General features: G+C 39.5%; 1 protein-coding gene across 2 annotated transcripts in view; it reads left to right on the top strand.

Moving 5' to 3' along the window:
* Positions 1–20,123, top strand: part of dapk1 (death-associated protein kinase 1) — an 83,761-nt gene that overhangs the window by 21,233 nt on the left and 42,405 nt on the right. For both annotated transcript variants that reach the window (XM_063897246.1, XM_063897247.1), the window contains exons 3-4: positions 14,645–14,866; positions 19,724–19,862. In XM_063897246.1, the coding sequence (XP_063753316.1) occupies positions 14,645–14,866; positions 19,724–19,862 (361 nt within the window). The remainder of the gene's footprint in view (positions 1–14,644; positions 14,867–19,723; positions 19,863–20,123) is intronic.

Below are 20,123 nucleotides of genomic sequence, written 5' to 3'. Positions count from 1 at the left end.
ACACTTTGGACTACAACCGAGATGAAGGATCTAAAGCACTTCACACAAAAATGTAAGAAGCACGAATGTGGCCGCAGCCACCTAACCAACTGTCTTAAGCTAAACCTCTAAAAAAGTGCTATTTAAACCGTGCCGCCCAACTGCGCCCCCCCAAAAAAAATGTTCACCAGCCGCCACTGGTTGGGACGTGTCACATGGGCGGGACATTGCTGTGAGTTCAATGTAAAGCCCAGCCCACATTTCCGATATGACATCAGAACCGAAGCAAATCTGGATCAGCTCGTTTGTACCCCCATTTTTAGAGATATGGGTAAGGAGGAAAAGAGAGAGTGTTGTATTTTCTGACACTTTGTGAGTCTCCTTACACACCGGGGACACATATTTATAAAAGACAGCAAAAAGTGCATTTGGCATAATAAAGGACCTTTTTACCTGAAAACACTTAGAGTTTGTGACCTTCACCTAATAATGAGACCATTCCAGTCAGCCGTATTGAGGTTGCTGATTCTCCTTGGAACACACTTATTGATCTGCTGAGACTGGTTGTTGGAGTACTGCAAACTTGAGTGGGTACGTTCAAGCACTTCAGCTTGAATGAAGTTGCAAAAATGCAGTGCAGGCAGATGAAAGAGAGGTTACAGTGTACTGCCGGAATTGAATTATGGAGTAATATTATGATAGAAATACAAAATTAACAGCTGCCACACTTTATGGCTCTCTACGATGCTGATGTGCCGTTGACTGACCCCAACAGCCTGTCATTGAGCTGCGTGAAAAACCTGCTTTTCCACAAAGCTGACGTGGATGGAGACCCGTGCCAAATTACTGCACCTCACTTCAGATGTCTGCGTTATCCAACCCGAAACATACACCTGTATTTACTGACATCACACTAGAACGATTTAATAGGCTGATGGGAGACAGCAGGGTAGAATAGGTATTTTTGGAGATTATTACAGACCAGGATGCAAAACATAGCACTCATACATAAAGACAACAGAGCAAACACTTACTTACTGACTATAGAAAGACTGTTTCAAGACTGTTGTTTGTTGCTGAATTTTGGCAATTTGGAGAGGTTGAAGCCATTTTAATCAATAGTTTTGTAATGTATCAAATGAAAATGTCATAACAGGAAGAGCTCATGATACACCTACAGAGAATTATCTCCTGGATCTGTAGCTTCCCTCGGCTTTACAGAGCTGTATAGTGTATGCTCATGGTTCAGCTGTATAGCCCACATCACTTTTTCAGTTTTATTTCATGGAATCCAGAGGTGTAAAGCAACTACACTACATTTACTCAAGTATTGTACTAACACTAGTAATTATTAGTAATTAGTTTTGTACTTTACTTGAGTATTTCCATGTTATGCTACTTTGTTCTTCCACTCCACTAAAATTGAGGTAAATGGTGTACTTTTACTCCACTACATTTATTTAATATCTTTAGTTACTTTACAGATTTGGATTAAAGATATGAAATATAATCACGACTTTAGTTACACCTGGAGTAAATCCACAATCTACCCTGCAGTATACAAAGTCATTAAAACTAGTTGCACCTTTACCAGCTTTGGAAACACTTTAATGATCAATAATTATTATCAGAACATATGATATTATTCTGAAATGGATCAATCTGCAGAATGAGTACTTTTACTTTTGGTACTTTAAGTATATTTTTATGCCGATACTTTTGTACTTCTACTTGAGTAACATTTTGAATGCAGCTCTTTTACTTGTAACAGAGTATTCCTACACTCTGCTACTTCTACTTTTACTCAAGTACAAGATGTCAGCTCTTCTGATGGGATCATACTGCTGTTTTCTTTTTGAAGCGGGTACTTCAGTGAGAGTGACTAGCTTGTGTATTTCCATCAGGAGATAGACCAAAAAGCTGATCCAAAAGAAAGTGAATATTAGGCTTTCGTGCAACAAGAGGACACTCCAAATGAATAACAAGTGTGCTCCAAAACTGTGAGTGCGTAAAAAGAAAAGGGATGTCACAGTAAGCAATGCTTCAGTGTAAAGTATATGCCAACATTCAGAAAACATGACAGTTGAGTCATACAGCACTGTTTATCTTTTAATAAAGATCTCAAAAGTTGGGCCCTGAATATTTTGACAGGTATCAAAAGTACTGCCGGATATTGATATTTTTTGTGGTATTTTATCAAATTCCACTAGGGTGACACCACTCGTTCACATGATGTCACTTGCAGTTGATTGTGCTTGTCACAGCACTAACCAAAATGAACATGAATGCAACACAGCAAAGTTTCTCTGTGGTTCACACTCAAAAATAAAAAAACAATTGGTGAGATTACACTTCTTGTGTTCCCACTTCTGTACCACCACCCCCCCCCCCCCTCAGTCCATGTGCATCAGTATGAGATGTGACAGAGAAGCTTTGTGTGTACGATGTGTTCCTCTCAAGAGAGCTGCTGGCCTGCCGTTATCGTACTTAACACTTTTCAGCTTTTCAGCAGTAGTACAGAGCCGATCAATAGCTGGCCCTCAGCAGAGGGAAAGAGGTGATAGACAGGGCAGTACCGGCCACTGTAGCACAAGCACAGCCTTTATATAATCTTATCAAATGTGTGAGCCATAAACATACTCAGTTTAGTTATTTGATTTGATTTGATGTGGTTCTTTGAGCATAATGGGATGAATACATGTCAAAATTAAAAAGCAAATAATTACGTAATACAACATGAAGACATCTTTTCATCTTAAGCCTATACTGGATGTCTATTAGTGTTGTTGTCATTTACAAGTAAGCTGCTATGCGTGCTAAAACGTTGAATGAAAACTTTTGTTAATTGTTTAAACAGAAATGCAACCGTTGTATGCTTCCAGATAAGAATATGTAAACATTCTTTGTTTAATATCATTTTAAGTGCAAAACCTTGGACTGTTGATCATATAAAATATACAGAGGGAATATTTCACTATCTTTTTTTTTCACTGTTTTGCAACATCATATAGAACAAATGATAACTTAATTCAAAAGAGAAGAATTATAAATTCATTTGGGTTTCTTGAATTCAAACCAGCTCTAGTGAAGTGGCTCTAGATTTCAATCTTTAAAAAAGATTGACCTAAGAGCAGCAATATGAGGAGTTTGTTATCGAGAGTTTTGTGATAAAATGTTGATCTTTTGGGACACGATTTCTCTCAACAACCGATCCCCTTGTATCCCTGTGGTACCAAAGGTCCGTCTTTAGCAGTGCGTCAGCTCTAATCAATAAAGTGACAGCTGCATGGTGATGTAATGGCTGGCAGGGTCACCGAATGCTTTGAGAAATCATCAATGTGTTTTGGTGTGGGAGCTAACGATAGAGGGGAAGCTACTAAAAACTCAGATGTTTTTGTACAATTATCACACAGAAGCCGTGTGTATGGCACAGTGTTTAACGCATTGAACTGTGCAGGTGATCTGAGGCAAGCTGGTCTTTTTTTATCCTATGTTTTGGGGCTTTGTGTGGGGGTGGTGGTTTAAAATGTCATCATATAGGCTGTATTTAAGAGGCTGTAATGTATAGATGGATTATGGCAGGATTAAGGGCAAAGATTAGAAGGGCAAGTATCATACCTTCCTTTCCAGCCTGGTTTCCGTATATTGGATTATTCTGCAGTAAATGATTTACATCCAATGCTGTCCAGACAAGAATAAGCTCGTTCATAGTGAAGGCTTGGTCATCCTCTGTCTGGCTGGTTACACAGTAAGGCCAAACAATAGAGTGGTGCAGTGGTGATGTGTTTCTGTAGACTGATTTCGAAAGGTAGCATCGCAAGGGCTCTGCATATGCAATTGCCAGATGTAAATAGCTAACGTCAGGCTACATTCAACCACTGCTTAGCTGAAGATGAACTCGGTGAATCTCAATGAGAATTGATATTGATACGTGTTGGCTGTAAATCTTATTTTCTGCATTTTCCTAAAATCCAATGGAATCCATTGCTTTTAATTGATAGTGCTGTCGTGGCTTCCTTCTCCATTTTTCTATCAAGCCACTAAACGACTTAAATAGACATTTCTAACATGTTTTCTTTCCTTTATATTCGTTTTAATTGTATTGTTGTTGACTCGCTTGGCTTCAGATGGTGTGATAATAGTGCGCAATGTTTGCTCAAACTAAAATACCAAACGTTTGTTTACACCAATAACAAAGAAAACAGGCCTTTTCAAAAGTCAAAACAAGTCAAACTAAAGAGGCAAAACTAAATAAAATGATAAACAACTCATGTAGTCCTTTCTGTCTTTCCTTTTATGTAAAGGATAGTAACTTTAAAACTTAAATAATTAAAAAACTGAGCCTCGACGACGTCTTTTCGACAGGTTGCCCATGTGTCACTTAGAGGCAGTGGGAATTGTAGTCCTTTATATTGTTTGGACTCCATACGTCACCTTTTTTATAGAAACAAAATACTGGCTCTAACAAGTGCCCTTCTATGATGAGTTCCTGGTCTACCTACAAAACACGATATCAAAGCATCGGGCTGAGGAAAACAGATGCAGATATTACGGAGATCCCAAAGTCGGCTAGAGTATGTCCTAAAATCAACACTCCAGCAGAAGAAATACAGCTTTCCTCAGCAGGTAGGGGTTTGAGGGTGTGTTTGGAGAGAAAGGTAGCTACGCATGTGTCATCTCCAGCTGCTGTCAGCCCAAGCTGTGCCAGACAACCCGAGGTGACAACTTTAGCTTCAGACTGAGCTTATTATCACCTCATTCGCACGAGGAGTTGCCTTCTCAACACAATCCCATGTCTACGTGTAAAGCTAAAAATAAGTGTGTTTGAAAAATAACTAAGGAACATAAGTCTGCTTTCTCAGTGTATACCACTACACACATTGATAATATTTCAGTTTAGTTGCATCAATATTTTGTGTTTGTGTACTGCAGAAGTATTTATAATGGCTATACTGAGGTCGTGCCGCAGAGTGCTCAGAGATTCCGAAGTTGGAGCTCTAATTAGCTATTATCTACTCAAGGTGTCATAATCAAGGTTACCTGGTGTACTCCGAAATGATAAGCCACTGTTCAGATAGTGGTTATCCATCAGTGCTTTATGACCTGCATCGCCACCTTTCATACAGAAAGTAAACCTGATGAAACAATAAGAGATGCTGTCCCATTGACTGATTGCTTGTGTGTTTGATTTGTAAAAGGAACACAAATGATGCTCATTCTTTGATCCATTTAAGGTTGTGATTAATTGTAATTAAAATAATGCTTGGTTCAATGTTCTCACCCCTTTTTGTAATAGGCATTAAGTTACCAAAGTCATGTCACCATCAAGATATATTTTATTTTATATTATGTTATTCATTTGTAAAAATAACATACTGCTATTTAAAAAAAGTTAAGCTGTTTGACTGCATGAAATAAGGAATTAATAAACCATATTTTAATGCTAAATGCCTTTTAATAAAGTCGCTTTTATAGATAATTTGATTACAAAAACTTGATGTGACCCGGAGTTGTTTTTTTATATTCTATATCTTGTCACTGTTATCTCTTATCTCTTATCACATACTGTAGAAGTTCTGCTTCTTTGTGTCCGTATTTCCTATGGGGATTTACAAAATACAAATACAGAAGTAGGAGTGTAAAAAAATAAACGGTATTGCTAACACGACATCAGAACACAATCGTTTTCCCCTAACCAGCTATTGACACTGACACTTGGCTTTAAAAGCAATACTGAATGATCTCATTTCTTCAAGAATTCTCACATATTATTTCCATTATTTATTAATCTGGTTGCTATTTCCTAGATACATCCTTTATAAAAACACTATCTGCAATTATGTCAAGCCTAAAGGAACGTCCACAAGTGTTTTGTATGACTGGCTGTCCGAAACACAAACAAACTGTAATGCGTTAACCTTTCATAAAAAAAGAGAGAAAAACATCTCTGGGATTTGTGCTTGAAAAATGTGATACAATTGTAATAGTCTGTCAAAAATAATGCCAATTTCTCTCTATTGACAAATCAACTACTCCTTATGCTATTCTTTTCATTGTGTGACATACAGTGGCTTGCAGAAGTATTCACCCCCCTTGACATTTTTCATGGTTTGTTGCCTCACAACCTGAAAGTAAAATGGATTGCTTGAGGGTTTGCAACATTTCATTTACAGAACATGCCTACAACTTTGAAGATGTGTTTTTTTAATTTATTGTGAAGCAAACAACATAAAGGACAAAATAACAGAAAACTTCAGCGTGCGCAACTATTCACCCCCCTAATGTCAGTACTTTGTAGAGCCAACTTTTGCAGCAATTACAGCTGCAAGTCGCTTTTGATAAGTCTCTATGAGCTTGCCACATCTTGCCAATGGGATTTTTGCCCATTCCTCATGGCAAAACTTCTCCAGCTCCTTGATGTTGGATGGTTTCCGCTTGTGAACAGCAGTCTTCAAGTCAATCCAGAGATTCTCAATTGGATTGAGGTCTGGGCTTTGACTAGGCCATTCCAACACATTTAAATTCTTCTGGTTAAACCATTCGAGTGTTGCTTTAGCAGTATGTTTCGGGTCATTGTCCTGCTGGAAGGTGAACCTCCGTCCCAGTCTCAAGTCACAGGCAGACTGAAACAGGTTTTGCTCTAGAATATCCCTGTATTTAGCATAATTTGTCTTTCCCTCGACTCGGACCAGTTTCCCAGTCCCTGCTGCTGAAAAACATCCCCATGGTGTTCTTGGGGTGATGGGATGTGTTGGGTTTCCGCCAGACATAGCGTTTCCCTTGGTGGCCGAAAAGTTACATTTTAGTCTCATCTGACCAGAGCACCTTCCGCCATACATTTAGGTAGTTGGCCACATGCCTTTTGGCAAACTCAAAACTCTTTAAAGGTGTTTGTAGCATTATGATGATTCATTGAAGGCCTTTGAAGCAGCAGACAGTTAATCTTATTATCTATGTTTTTCCGTGGCCTCACTGATGCTGTTAGCCGGGCCTCTGTTGCTGTCTGCATGTAAATTGACTGAAACCAGCTCTGCTTTTAGAAGCAGTTACTTTCTACTTTGTTTATGCAATTGAGCTTCCATGTGTGCATGTTCAACAGGCAAGTCTGTTTATGGTAAACCTGAGGTAAACACCTGCTATATAGAGTGGTGCAGGAATGAGTCTTAAAACCCGGAAGTCAGTTAGCATTTTACCACTTCCGCTTCCCTCGTCTCAGAGTCAGTGGGATTTCTCTGTAGGATTGTGGAAAATAGCTTGAAATAAGGTCTGTGGTTGACACACATTTATTATTAAGAGACTGACCACATTTTGTTCTACCAACATTTTGTCCCCCCCACTGGTGATTTTTGAAGAGTTTACGTGTCTGAAAAATGATGGTTGTTAACAAGTGGCTACAGAAGTTGTCGAGGACGGTGCACATCATTACACCGTACACATAAACACTCCCGCTGAATTAGTTTGCCCCTGTTCTGCTTGAAAGCAAGTACCTGCACTAACAATCAGATGAAAAGATCTTAATTGGCGTGACGTTGAAGTCGTGCAACCCTGCTGTACTCCTCTGTAGTTTGATTATAGCATAACGTTAGCATTTTGCTTCTGGCGATTAGATTTGTGATTAGAAAATGATAAAAGTGGCCGTCGTGTAGCTCAGTGGGTCAATGGCAGTTGATCCCCATGCGGTGGACCCCCCCAAAAAAGGAAAATGATAAAAGTGGGGTAGACATGTGGAGATTATCCGGCTGAACAAAACTTGCATTTATCAAACAGGTTCATTTTCAACAGATCGTATTTTTTACAATATTCCAAAATCCTATGGAGAAATCGCATTGCTTTTTTGTCGAGGGAACCCATGCGCAGCTTATTTCCGGGTCGGCCTACAAAAATACATCATCCCTCTTGTGCTCTATTAAGGGATAAGACAAACATGTGCCTATAAATCTGTAACCGGTGCCATATCTTTCCACAGGTTAACACTCAGCCGTGTTCTGCAAGACATTATCACACGGCCACAACCCTCTCCTCTCCTATCCCCCCCCCCCCCTCCTCCTCCTGCTTTACAGAAACAAGTAGGCCAGAAGTAGGAAGCCTTGTCAGTGCTTTAAGCACAACAAAGGGAACCAAGCAATTTGATCCTGCAGACTATCTTGGGTTTTACAGGGTTGAGGGGGAGAGCTGCTCTTGAGAAACGCTCCCCCTGCCTCTGTCTGTCGGTGATTCCCAGGAAGACTTTTTTCTTCTCTGCGTGCTCATTATTTCTTCCCCATCTTTTGGGTTGCTCAGCAGCATTCGTGCAAGGCAGTGCCTCAACATCCCAGGAGGAAGAGAGGGGTTTCCCAGCTAGCATCTGCCCCGAGGTTACCATTAGGGGTGTGTCTAGGTCGTTAACTGCTTTTAACTTTGAACTGGATATTTAAGAGCTAGGTGTCAGCTCCACATGGGAAATGTCCTAAGATTTTCAGGGCTGCCTTAGGTTTTGGTTTTACTCCACTATCTCACCAAGGGAAGGACTCAGTTGAACGACTGCCAGTTTCCCCTTGTTTGTATGTGTGTGCAGCTGGTGCTGATAACAAAGGGTGGGTTCACTCTCCCCTCTATTTATGTGCGTACAGTGGGAGAGCATTGGAAATAACAGAAGTGTGTGGAGTTGATTCCCACAGGCTACATGCCATCACCCTTAACGTGTATTTGTTTTCCTTATGAAGCTTTTCTGTTTGTTATTGGTACCATTTTCATAGTGGCTGTGCTTGAATAGGTTATTGGAAACATTCCCATCTTTTGAGTTAGTTTTCATGAAATTGAGCACATTATTTCTTAAAGAGGCCTTATTATGCTTTTTGGGGTTTTCCCTTTCCTGTAGTGTGTTCCATAGGTTATTGTAAATGTAAATGGTCTGCAAAGGCTCAAATTCCAAAGATCCCTCCAGAGAGAGTCTCCCCCCTCTGCCTGAAACACCTTATTTGAATTCCTTTGTTTACTGCCATAACATAGTGACATCACTAAATAACAAACACTCACGCTACTATTGGCTATCACTCGGGACATCTCTAAGCTAATGCCAGTCACAACAGAGCCAGCCAGCTAACCAATCAGAGCAGACTGGGCTCTGGTTTCAGAAAAGACCTTTTTGAACATTAAAGCATGGAAACATGTCACAGTAGAGACCCTAAATACAAATATGAACCTGAAAATGAGCATGATGTCGGGAATTTGAGACTTAAGTTTGAAACGATATGTTGTTTTTCATTTTTCTCCCAACCATCCTCCCTACAACAGGTACAACAGGTGCTTACATATTATAGTCCATCTTATGATCATATCACTTTCCAAGTGTAGTAATGTTTTGATTTCCCCATCAAAAGTAACTATTACTGCAGTAGTGTGAAGTTCTGGAGAGGAGCATTTAAGAGCCCTTACAAAATATGACACAGAACATTTTCAAGTGTCTGCAATAGTTCCTTTTGTTGTGAGAACTACTTTCAATTTGCGAATACTGAATATGGCTAACAGTCCTACATTTCGCTCATGAATACTTTTTGCTATTATTCACGAGTGCGTAAATCATTCTAATGATTCAGGAGTGCTTCAGTAACTGCTGAATTAAATGTGGGAAAAAAATGTCACAGGATGTCTTCAGAACCGCACAGATGGTGTATGATCAAAAACAGGAAATGAGTTGTGTTTTCCTTTCTCATCTTGAACATTATTTTCACACCCAGGTCCCATGGTTTGGCAGATAACACTTTTCCTCTGCATGAACTTTCAGCAGAGGAGGGCTTGACAGCTCACAAAGGAGTTGAAGGTTGTTCTGAGCAAATGGCTGTTTCTGGTGTGTTACTGTTGGCATTTCAGGTTCATTAGATGCCAACATGTTTTGTCTTTCTTACTTTTCCAGTTTCAGTGGTTAGAACATGAAGTTATTGTTCTGTTTACCTCCATATATGTTTGAGACACATGCATTTGTAATCTGTAGCCATAAAAGTATTGTCATCTCTTTAGCTGTCTTAACCTGACTAAGTGATTATCCCTTTGAGGTATAGGGTGGTGCAGCAATGACTTGTTTTTTTTAAAGGCGAAACCGGAAGTTAGCATTGTAAGGGCTCAATTCACTAAAAAGAAGCTGTAAAAAAAACTATTGTTGGGCTATAAACAAACAACATCACAGTTACATCCCTGCACATCCACACTGCTAAGCTAAAAGCGGCTAATGTAACAATTCCTGTAATCCATTTATCACTTAAAGGTCCCCTATTATGCAAAGTGCACTTTTTGATGTCTTCTATACATAAATATGTGTCCCCGGTGTGTAAGGAGACTCACAAAGTGTCAGAAAATACAACCCTCTGTCTTTTCCTCCTTACCCACATCTCTAATAACGGGGGTACAAACGAGCTGATCCAGATTTGCTTTGATTATGACATCATAACCGAAATGTGGGCTGGCTTTACATTGAACTCCTGGCAACGTCCCGCCCACATGAGATGTCCCAACCTATCGTCCGCGATATACAGTTGCGAGCTGAATCCCCTCCGCAGCACCTCTGTGTCTGTGTATTCAGCAGGATGTCTGCAGGAGGGACTTAGAGTTGTTGTATATATAATACATATAATGTCTCTGTTCTAGTGGTAAACACTGAGAAGTGTTTCAGAAATAATGCTTGATGTGGTTTGGAACGTAATATGGGGTTTAATCACGGCAGTGTTTAGCTGAGTTTCTCCATTAGAAACTTCTCTCTTCAGACAGAGATCATGACGCTCCAAAGGGGCGTGGCCAGCTTCAGGTCAGCTCAAACTTAAAGCTACAGTCACAGAATCAGCACTTCAGGAACAGGGCTGAAATAGAGGGGTATGAGGCATGCTACAATGGGTGATCTGTTTGGTATTTTGAGCAAAACACTTCACAGATAAGTTTTGTATAGATATTGCCCTACAATATATTGTTCAAATATAGCATAATAGGAGACCTTTTAATAAAAAAGTGGCTGATGTTTGCTGTGATGACATCTAGTTCTCTCATTTAGCCCCTTTGCAATCACCGTTTAGGACTCAGAGAAGCTTTGGACTGTCACGAGATGGGTATTTGCTGACGTGTTATGTTGTGGAAAAAAACCGTCTTATTTCAGACTTCTAAACACAAACACGTTGAAATAAGCCGAGACGGTAAATGCTAACTAATTTCCTGGGTTTCAGGACTTATTTTTGCACCACTTTTTGAGTTCACTCATTGTCTTATTGTGGCTTCATCCAGCCAGTCATGTGTGAAACAGGTGACCAGACATTTGAATACAGATTGAGGACTCCCTTATATGTGTATGCAATAACAGACACAGTGTAAACAACGGCCGCCACTTTATTCTGCCCATTTCTCTTAAAATAACAGATAAAATCCTGATGTTTTTGACAGGAGGGGGCCACTAAAGGCAGAAGCTGGCTGAACGGGGGTGAACGTGTGATAAACATGATAAAGCCCTCATCTTCGGCACTCTCTTCCTCTTCACATTGTCTGCTTCGTGTCTCTGGTTCAGTCGCGGGACAAGTCACTTCCTGAAAGAGACATCATTTCCTTTAGTCGGTAGTTCTGATCGTCAGCAAACAATTTTTCCAACCATCAGAATGGGATCACTTCCCTTCAAAATATCTCGGTTTAATGTGGTCGGTTATAGTATGATATCTCAAACGCATGGGGACCTTTTGTTTCACCAAGTAAGAATTGTTTAAAGTGATGTCTAGTAGTATAAATTATGTCGTACACACCGATCTGCTGTCGTCAAAGTAAATTTTAAAAATGGCTAAACAGAATATAATTGAAATCGCAATATAGATTAGTGAAATATCTAAATGCCGAAGGTACAATGTTGTTAAAATATGTCTAAATGTATAGTTCTGAGTCGTAGTGCTGCTGCTGTTCGCCGTATAGGCCTTTACTTTGATTGCTAATTTTTGGAATTTTAATGGTTGATCAGAAAAAAACAATTTGCTTTCGTAAATTGAGATGATCATTTTCCTACTTTTTCCGGACACTGTACCAAACCTGGTTCATCTATATCTTTATCTTCCTTTTTGGTTCTGTTTTTGTATTTACTCGTCCCTGCAAAATCATGGAGGGAGGGAGGTTAGAAGTGACTACTTTGGGCAGAAGCTGCTGTTTATTGAAGCTTATTTTGTTGCAGCAAAAACTGGTATTTTGTGTGGAAATTCTCTTATAGGGGTGCTTCTTTGTCAATAGAGCAGGGTTAATTCTCATATATTTTGAAAATATTGCCGTTCTTAAAGTAATTTGGAGCGAAAAATACAAAATATTAATAGTCATATATATCTTATAAATTGGCAAGTATGTGTGAGTAAGTTGAAAACCAGCAATACTGATCTACATATAGACCGACTAATCAAGAAAAATCATCTGCTAATATGCTGAAAACATACCAACTTACTCACTTTTACTTATTTCCTGACAATTTGAGACTCAAATCCCAAATAAATACTTGGAGATGTCTTGACACACTTCGTTCTCATTATGGTTCAGAAGAGCGGAGGTAGTGTGGATTTACTCATCAGATATCGGGAGACACATTAAACAATGAAGATGAGAGCAGGAACATATAGCAGAGATTGCTTCCTGACAACCGTGCACTCTCCTCTTGGCAAGACTGAGGGAGTGGGAGGACAGAACAGGGATCTCTTCTTATCGCAGCCATTTTTTTTCTTGCCAATGCAAGGGAAGCTTTTGCCATATCTATAAATCTGTGTGAAAATCTGGCAGTGAAAAAAAAAACGAGACAGAATGTGGCACACTTTCTCTCGTTTTTCTCTCACCCTTCTTTCTCTCACCCTCTACTCCCTCGTTCTCTGCCTCCCTCTGTGGGCGTTCGGTACACTAAGTGCTTCATGATTGCCAAGGCCGTGAGGAGGCACAATCGGCGGAGGCGTCAGCAGACTTCAGCCAAGTGTCCTCGCTTCCCCAAGTGGTTTTTCTGGCAGCGTTGTTTGGTGGAGGGATAGAGGAGTCCGGTTGGATAGCAGCGTTCAATAACAAAACATGGCAGCAGTGTTATTGACACTGGAATTTCCATAACAGCTCCAGTGTTGTTCATTCGTTGAGTCATTTGTGCTAAAATGTCACGCCACATTTTCTGGATGGCCTGGACCGTAAAAGTGCTCGTGTAGGCACTTCAGGCTGGAGTGTGGTTTTAATTCCCCTTCAACAGACTTCCTCTTTTTATTATGGTTTTATTTATTCAAACTTATAGAGCATGCTGGAATCAGCCCTTTCTGTTTCTACAGCATTTCTTCTGAGTGTGTGGGATGTAGGATTACTGCTCTGATGTTGTTTTGTTGTCCTGATCTGTGTGCTGTTGTGCTGCTTTGATATCATTTACACACCATCGTCAAACTAAATATAAAGGGTGGAGTTCAGTGTTAAGCCAGCCCACATTTTCAATATGATGTCATAAGGAAAGCAAATCTGGATCAGCTCGTTTGTACCCATGATTTTAGAGATGTGGGTAATGTGGAAAAGAGAGAGGGTTGTATTTTCTGACACTTTGTGAGTCTCCTTACACACCGGGGACACATATTTATATATAAAAGACAGCAAAAAGGGCAGTTTGTATAATAGGGGACCTTTAATTCCAAGAGATGCACTAATACTAATTTCCAGTGCAATGCCATATTTGGGGATTGATAGAGGAAAAAGTTTTTGCACATAAGGGACGAGATGATCCTTTATATAGTCACGGACATGATCCGGTTGATTTTGAGCTGAATTCCAATGTGTGTATTTAATTAGCTCTCATTGCTACTCCTGTTACATTGCAGCGTTGAGCAGGATGCAGTCGGTTATTAATCAAAGCTGTTTGCGATCAACAGTTTTTAATGCCTAATTATCCCGCCCACTCTTCTATGCTCAGTCTGTGTCGTTGGTGCAGATATAGCTGATCTATTATATCTATTTCAATTACTCATGTCTCATTTGTACAGTCAGGGATGTTGTCTACTGTACATATATTATATATATATATATATAATATATATACAGCTCCGGAAAAAATTAAGAGACCACTCCAAATGTTTCTTAAATCTTTATCTCTACATGTATGGCAGCCATTCCAGAGTCTGTTGTATGAAACCCAGAGAAAAAATGTCAGTAGTTTATAGAATACAATAAAAAGTCAAAGATGTACCTATAAATAAGTGGTCTCTTAATTTTTTCCGGGGTTGTATATATTTGCATCTTGTTATTTGCCTATTTTTACAGAAGTCTTATAAACTGAAGAAATATAAACATCATATAGAAATTCATTAGACTTCTTTTGTATAGTTTATGTTCATTGTCAGACATTATTCCCTAACTGTCATGTTGACGCTGTTATTTGTTCCTGATTCTTGGGGTTGTAGCTTTAAAATTATTGTTATAGAATTAGTCAAACTCTTAGTTAGATGAGAAAAATTGACTTGACTGTCATCTCTATATGGTGAATATGTAAAAGTAGTCAGCGGGGAAACGGCTAGCTTACCCCTGTCAAAAGATTTTACGAATCTTGGAACAATTAACATGTTAGTGAGTGAGCTTTGGAGATGGTTTAATGCTGATTCTTCTTTCTTTATTATTAATATTTCAAGGCTTTAGGACACCTTTCTGACAATCCTTTTTGTCTCCCCCCCTTCTCTAGTGGACAGTTTGCTGTGGTCAGAAGATGTCGACACAGGAATACGGGTGTGGACTACGCAGCGAAATCCATCAAGAAGCGACGCAGCAAGTCGAGTCGGCGGGGGGTGACGAGGGAGGACATCGAGCGGGAGGTTAACATCCTGAAGGAGATCCAGCACCCCAACATCATCACGCTCCATGAAGTCTTTGAAAACAAGGCGGAGGTCATCCTGATCCTGGAGCTGTGAGTGGCCTTGTCTTTTACTCGTCTGTACGCATCACCAATGAGCATAAGAGGGCCGCTAAAATCCGTAGGGTCTCAAGAAATCAGCTTGAAGCCAAATACAGTTTACAGAGTTATCTGAGGCGAACACAAGTGCTCTATTGGCCCAAAGGATCCGGGATAAAGCGAGGTCTGGGTATTTTTGTACTCCAGAGTCAGCCCATTACGGCTTAATGTGCCACTGAGCAACTTTCGTAGAAATGTACCGGGCCCTTCAGAGTGGATGGATTGTAAACAGTTTGAGGTGTCGTGTGGCACAAAGCTCACTAAGTGCCAGTCAGACCAGTTTTACCGGTTCAGGTGGATGTGGAAACGCTGTCGGATTATTCATGTTTACATTACGATTATGACACGCTTATTCAGGACTAATACCCATGGAAGCAGAATACAAAACCTCCCAATTAGTAGGTAACCTTGCTGCCAGCGGTTATTAGTCTGAGGTTGCACACACTGGACAACATTCCTGACATACAGCACACAGCCAGGCCTGTCCTACAGTACAGCGCAGGTGTGTGACTCATTAGTCCTACTAAGGCTTAATTAAACGCCTCGGGGTAGAAACTTTTCATCACAAATCCTTGTACTGATGGCAGCACAGAACAAAAAGGATCTAACTCATCATGATCAGCTGTTTTAGACAACACAGACTTAACTTTTGGAGTAAAAATAATATGCTTCTTCTAAATGGTTTTATGGTACTGCATTTTAACGGCAGCCTAACAGTGCAGGCTCATTTATGATCTTGCCTTTTTTTTCTTCCTCTTAAATATTTATAGAACTGATATAAAGTTTCCTCATTCCTAAAACACAAAACAAACACTCTTACACATCACTATTAAACCTGCTACAAACCAACACACAGGTTTACAGGCTTCGTTTCAGTTCAAAATAGCTAAAACATGATCCCATAATTCAGATTTCCTCATAATATCCCCTGCATATGCAGTTATCCTAATACATCTCTGGATAAAAATATGAGATTTAGTTGCACATCGATGCTTTGGTTTATACATTATTTACAATACCATCTCTCGTCGATGCACTGCACCTTAATACTATTGATGTCTGATTAGTGACGTCAGAAAATAAGATTACTTATTTACGTGTTCCATTTGAGGTGGACTTTAGTTATTCTTTTTTAAAGCAAGTTATAATAACCAATATTTGCCTTAAGAGCAAGTAAACTGAGCCACTTCTCCCAGATAAAGGTCAACTTGAGTAAAATCATTTAAATCCAACACTCTCCATTTTATTAAAATTCATAGCCTTTTTTCAATGTTTTAATGTCAGATTTGTCCGGAATTGAAACCCTTAAAACCTCTTATGATTTATAATGTCACACCCGGGTGTCCTCACACACTGCTTCTCTTCAGCTGCCTCTCATGATGATCAACCATTATATGTATATTGATTTAGGTGGTAAAGGTTAATAAGCATGTGCTCATTTGTAGATAGAAATTAATTATCCACAATTAAAGCTGGTATTTATGAAGTGTATCTTCTACAACACTGCCCTGCAAATCTTTCAAAAGGCTTTAAAAGCCTTCACTTGTTTTTTTTAACCCTTTGACATATTCTACAGATGAACTGGTATGATGATGTCAATATGCTGTCAGAAAATGTAAGAACAAACATAAGAGACTTAGAAAGAGACGTAGCAGTGTAGTGCTGCTCGCAACTGCTTGGGAATTCCTGGTGGGATGGTCTCAGTCCTTACTGCTGTTAATTGGGGGCCGGTGGAGTTTGGGGAGTGGTGGTCAGGCTGGAAATCTGTCTTTGAGTCGCCTCGTTGATGTGTCTCAACTGGTGTCCCTGCACCGTGAAGCCTTTGTAAGACTGGCCAATCAGCTCTCCTTCTCTTCCTGCTGGCATCCATCCCCTCTGTTGTTTGGCTTCATCTAACACCTCCACAACACATACTATCTCACACTTTCACGCTCTGCTCTCACTGATGATTTTGCTCACTTTCACGCTGCGTTATTTTATCCGGACAAGTTAATTTCAAATAAAGGGTTTTGTGGGGCCAGTGGAAACAGGCGTTTAGCTGGTTTTGTAGTCAAAACCTCGAGGGAAACATTTTTCCTTTTGTGCTACAGTTTCACACATAAAGCAGGTGGCTGTTCAAAAGAATATTCACAATTTTAGAAAACATTCAATGGTTCTATAACTCAATAGAGCTGTAATGATAAGTTGATGGACAGATGGCCAACTATTTTGAGAATTGATTAACCTTTTACCCAGAGATGCTGGAAAATGTGATTTTATCCATCCAAATATAACCATTTCCTGTTTGGTTTTTATGGTTTATAGCATATTAAACTGCATCTTTGGGTTTTGTACGGACCAAACAAGGCATTTCAAGACTTTTTACCATTTATTACCCAAGATAATTATCTGAAGATCATTCAACACTGAACATTATCGTAAATTGCAGCCCTATAATCTCACGTCATGGCTTCTGTTCTGCTGGCTTTGGGTTCTTTAAAGTCTCTTTCCCTGACCAGGAATAGTGTCATGTTGAGTTAGCCCATGGATCCCAGACTTATTCATGTCCAGCACTCCCAGGAAGAGCCGCTCTGAGCCACTGACAGCCATGTGATAGGATTTGCTTCCTAAGAACCCAAAAGTTCTTTCTCTTTGTTCTTTCAGTCAGGCTACGTTCCTGGGTGCATTGCCATTAGTTACAAGGGGGGAATATATGAATCAGGAAGTGTAGTTTTTAAACTCTTTAAATGACGAGAAACCACTTTGTAGTTTTGGCAAGGATACAAAGGATCATGTATGGAAAGACAAGCATTTAATTTAAAATCGTATTTAATCACATTAGAGTTTGATGAGGAGGAGGATGATGATGATGATTTCAGTTAACCAATAGTATAAATAAAAAACTTACTTTCATGATTTTTGATTATTATTTAATAAACATTAGGTAGGGTTTTATTTTCTCCTTTTTAGTTATGGTATTGTTTTTGTTCAACCCCTGTACATTACCTTAAATGTATACCTTGAGAGTTGAACTATGTTTTTTAATACATTTCAAAACTAATGTATCATATTGTTTGTAGTTATTTGGCCATAAGATTGAGGTCTAACAACCATGTCATTGGATATGTCACAGGAGGTCTACAGCTATGCTTTTGGCTGACTCTGTTTTGTCGTACCTTGACTGTATATATTAATATTGAATTAGAATTAGAATTGAATAAAAAAAAACGAAAGAAAGATATATTAAGTTACAGAATCCTATTCAGTTAAATCAACAGACAGCCAATGACTCTTAATGCTAAGCCTGTGCCATTAATACTCTTATCCACTTAATCAAGAGGCAATCTTGTACTGAACATGCCTGAGAGTTGTGACGGGGCCTGACACTACAAGTTGCTAATGGTCAAATAACACTTTAATAGTTATTTATGAAGAATAACTGGTTTTAGGTGCCTGGTGCTACATATATTAGCATTAGCATTAAGCTGGTATGGTGACATGGTGCTGGTTTTTCCAGCACGGGGCAGCTAACACAACAAATGACATGTGGGATGCTAAAAATATGTGGCTTCATGTGGTGTCCCTTTGTCCTCCACATCCTCTCCTCCTCCTGCTGCACCCTGGGTAAACACAACCATGACAGCAACTGTGCTTTGACGTTAAACATTGACAGACCAGTATGAAAAAACGTGTTCAAGCAGGAACCTTCTTTCCTGTCTGTGATTGTTCATGAACACTCTGCTAACCGCTAAAGCAGATGATTAAATAAACGATCGGAGAAATAGAGTGGGAGAAGAAGGGTGGTGGTCCAGCTGCTGCTTCCTCCCTGGAGAGGGGGGGGGGGGGGGGGTGGTGGTTATCAGTTTTCATAAACAAATAAAGTTACATTTCATATGATTCCAGACACTTACATGATGCATTGGTTATAAAAATGTAAATGCTGACATGAAAATTGGTGACAAAAACAGAAGTAATTTTCCATTTAACTGTAACTTACATTCCAGACATATATTGTAGGAAAAAAACACATGTTTGTATGTGTCGAGTGAAAGTAAACAACTGCATAAGCATGGCAGTAATTACAGTTATCTGCTCTCTCGCTGCAGGCTTCCTCTCACGCTGTGAGTGTGACATATCCTCTACTCACTCCATTCCCTCGTCTCTACTTTTATTTTCAACCTTTTAAGTGTTAAGTGTTAAGAGCTGAAGCACGCTACGATTTCATTAACTGGGCTCGGTTTCAATAGATAAAACGTAGTGCAATGTGTTCGTATTGGTCAGCAAGTGGTGATATAGATAGTAAAAGGGCTAAAAAGAAGATATTATATGAAGGAAATCTGAGTGTTATGTAATTCTAATTTCGTGTAGTAGTTTTGTTATTTAGGCAAACAGTGTTGATTTTCTTTCGATAAAGGTCTGCATCTTTGTTATGATTTGAGAATGATCAGATTTAATCTCCTCATTTCTTCTACTGTTGTTAATGCTATATTCTACCCTTATTGTCATCCCTGCAAGTTCTGTTTCTTTTATATTAAGATAACATAATGGTGCAAAAACCCAAGAAGAAAAAGTTTTAAAAGTCCAATAAAACAATGTTTGCGCTACGACGTTTCCCACATACTCCCCTTTGCAGTTTTCAATGCAGGGTTTTCTTTACAGAAGTTTGAGGTTAAAATGTGCTTGGGTTGGGTAAATTGGTCAGGCTCTAAAGCAGCAGGATGATGAGATTACATCAGCTCAGCTCTGATAAGAAGGGATTTGTAGCTGCCTCTGATCTGAAAGATCCTGCGTTTTTAATTCTCTCCCTCCTTCTTTCTCTCCCTCCTCACCCAGCGTGGCCGGCGGTGAGCTCTTCGACTTCCTGGCGGAGAAGGAGTCGCTGAGCGAAGAGGAAGCCACTCAGTTCCTCAAGCAGATCCTGGATGGAGTCTTCTACCTGCATGCCAAACACATCGCTCACTTTGACCTTAAGGTACTGCAGTCACTAGAGATGGATGCCATCCTCCATTGTGTGTAGAAAGTATTGTAGAAAATAAAATATGTGGCAAACACACATTTATGATGCAACATGTTTTGTTCAGCAGGATAATCTCCACAAATTAACACAGTTTTATGTATTTTGAAGCCCAAATACAAAAGAACATTTCCGCTAAGCTAATGCCAATTTATGTTGGCTACGATGACGTTTAGTTGTCTCATTTAACCCTATATGATTTTTAAGGCGTGAACGCAA

Source organism: Eleginops maclovinus, chromosome 12 (assembly GCF_036324505.1).
Source record: "Eleginops maclovinus isolate JMC-PN-2008 ecotype Puerto Natales chromosome 12, JC_Emac_rtc_rv5, whole genome shotgun sequence".
Taxonomy (NCBI): domain Eukaryota; kingdom Metazoa; phylum Chordata; class Actinopteri; order Perciformes; family Eleginopidae; genus Eleginops; species Eleginops maclovinus.
The sequence above is the reverse complement of the archived record's forward strand: the minus strand, read 5'-3'. Positions and strand labels throughout refer to the sequence as shown.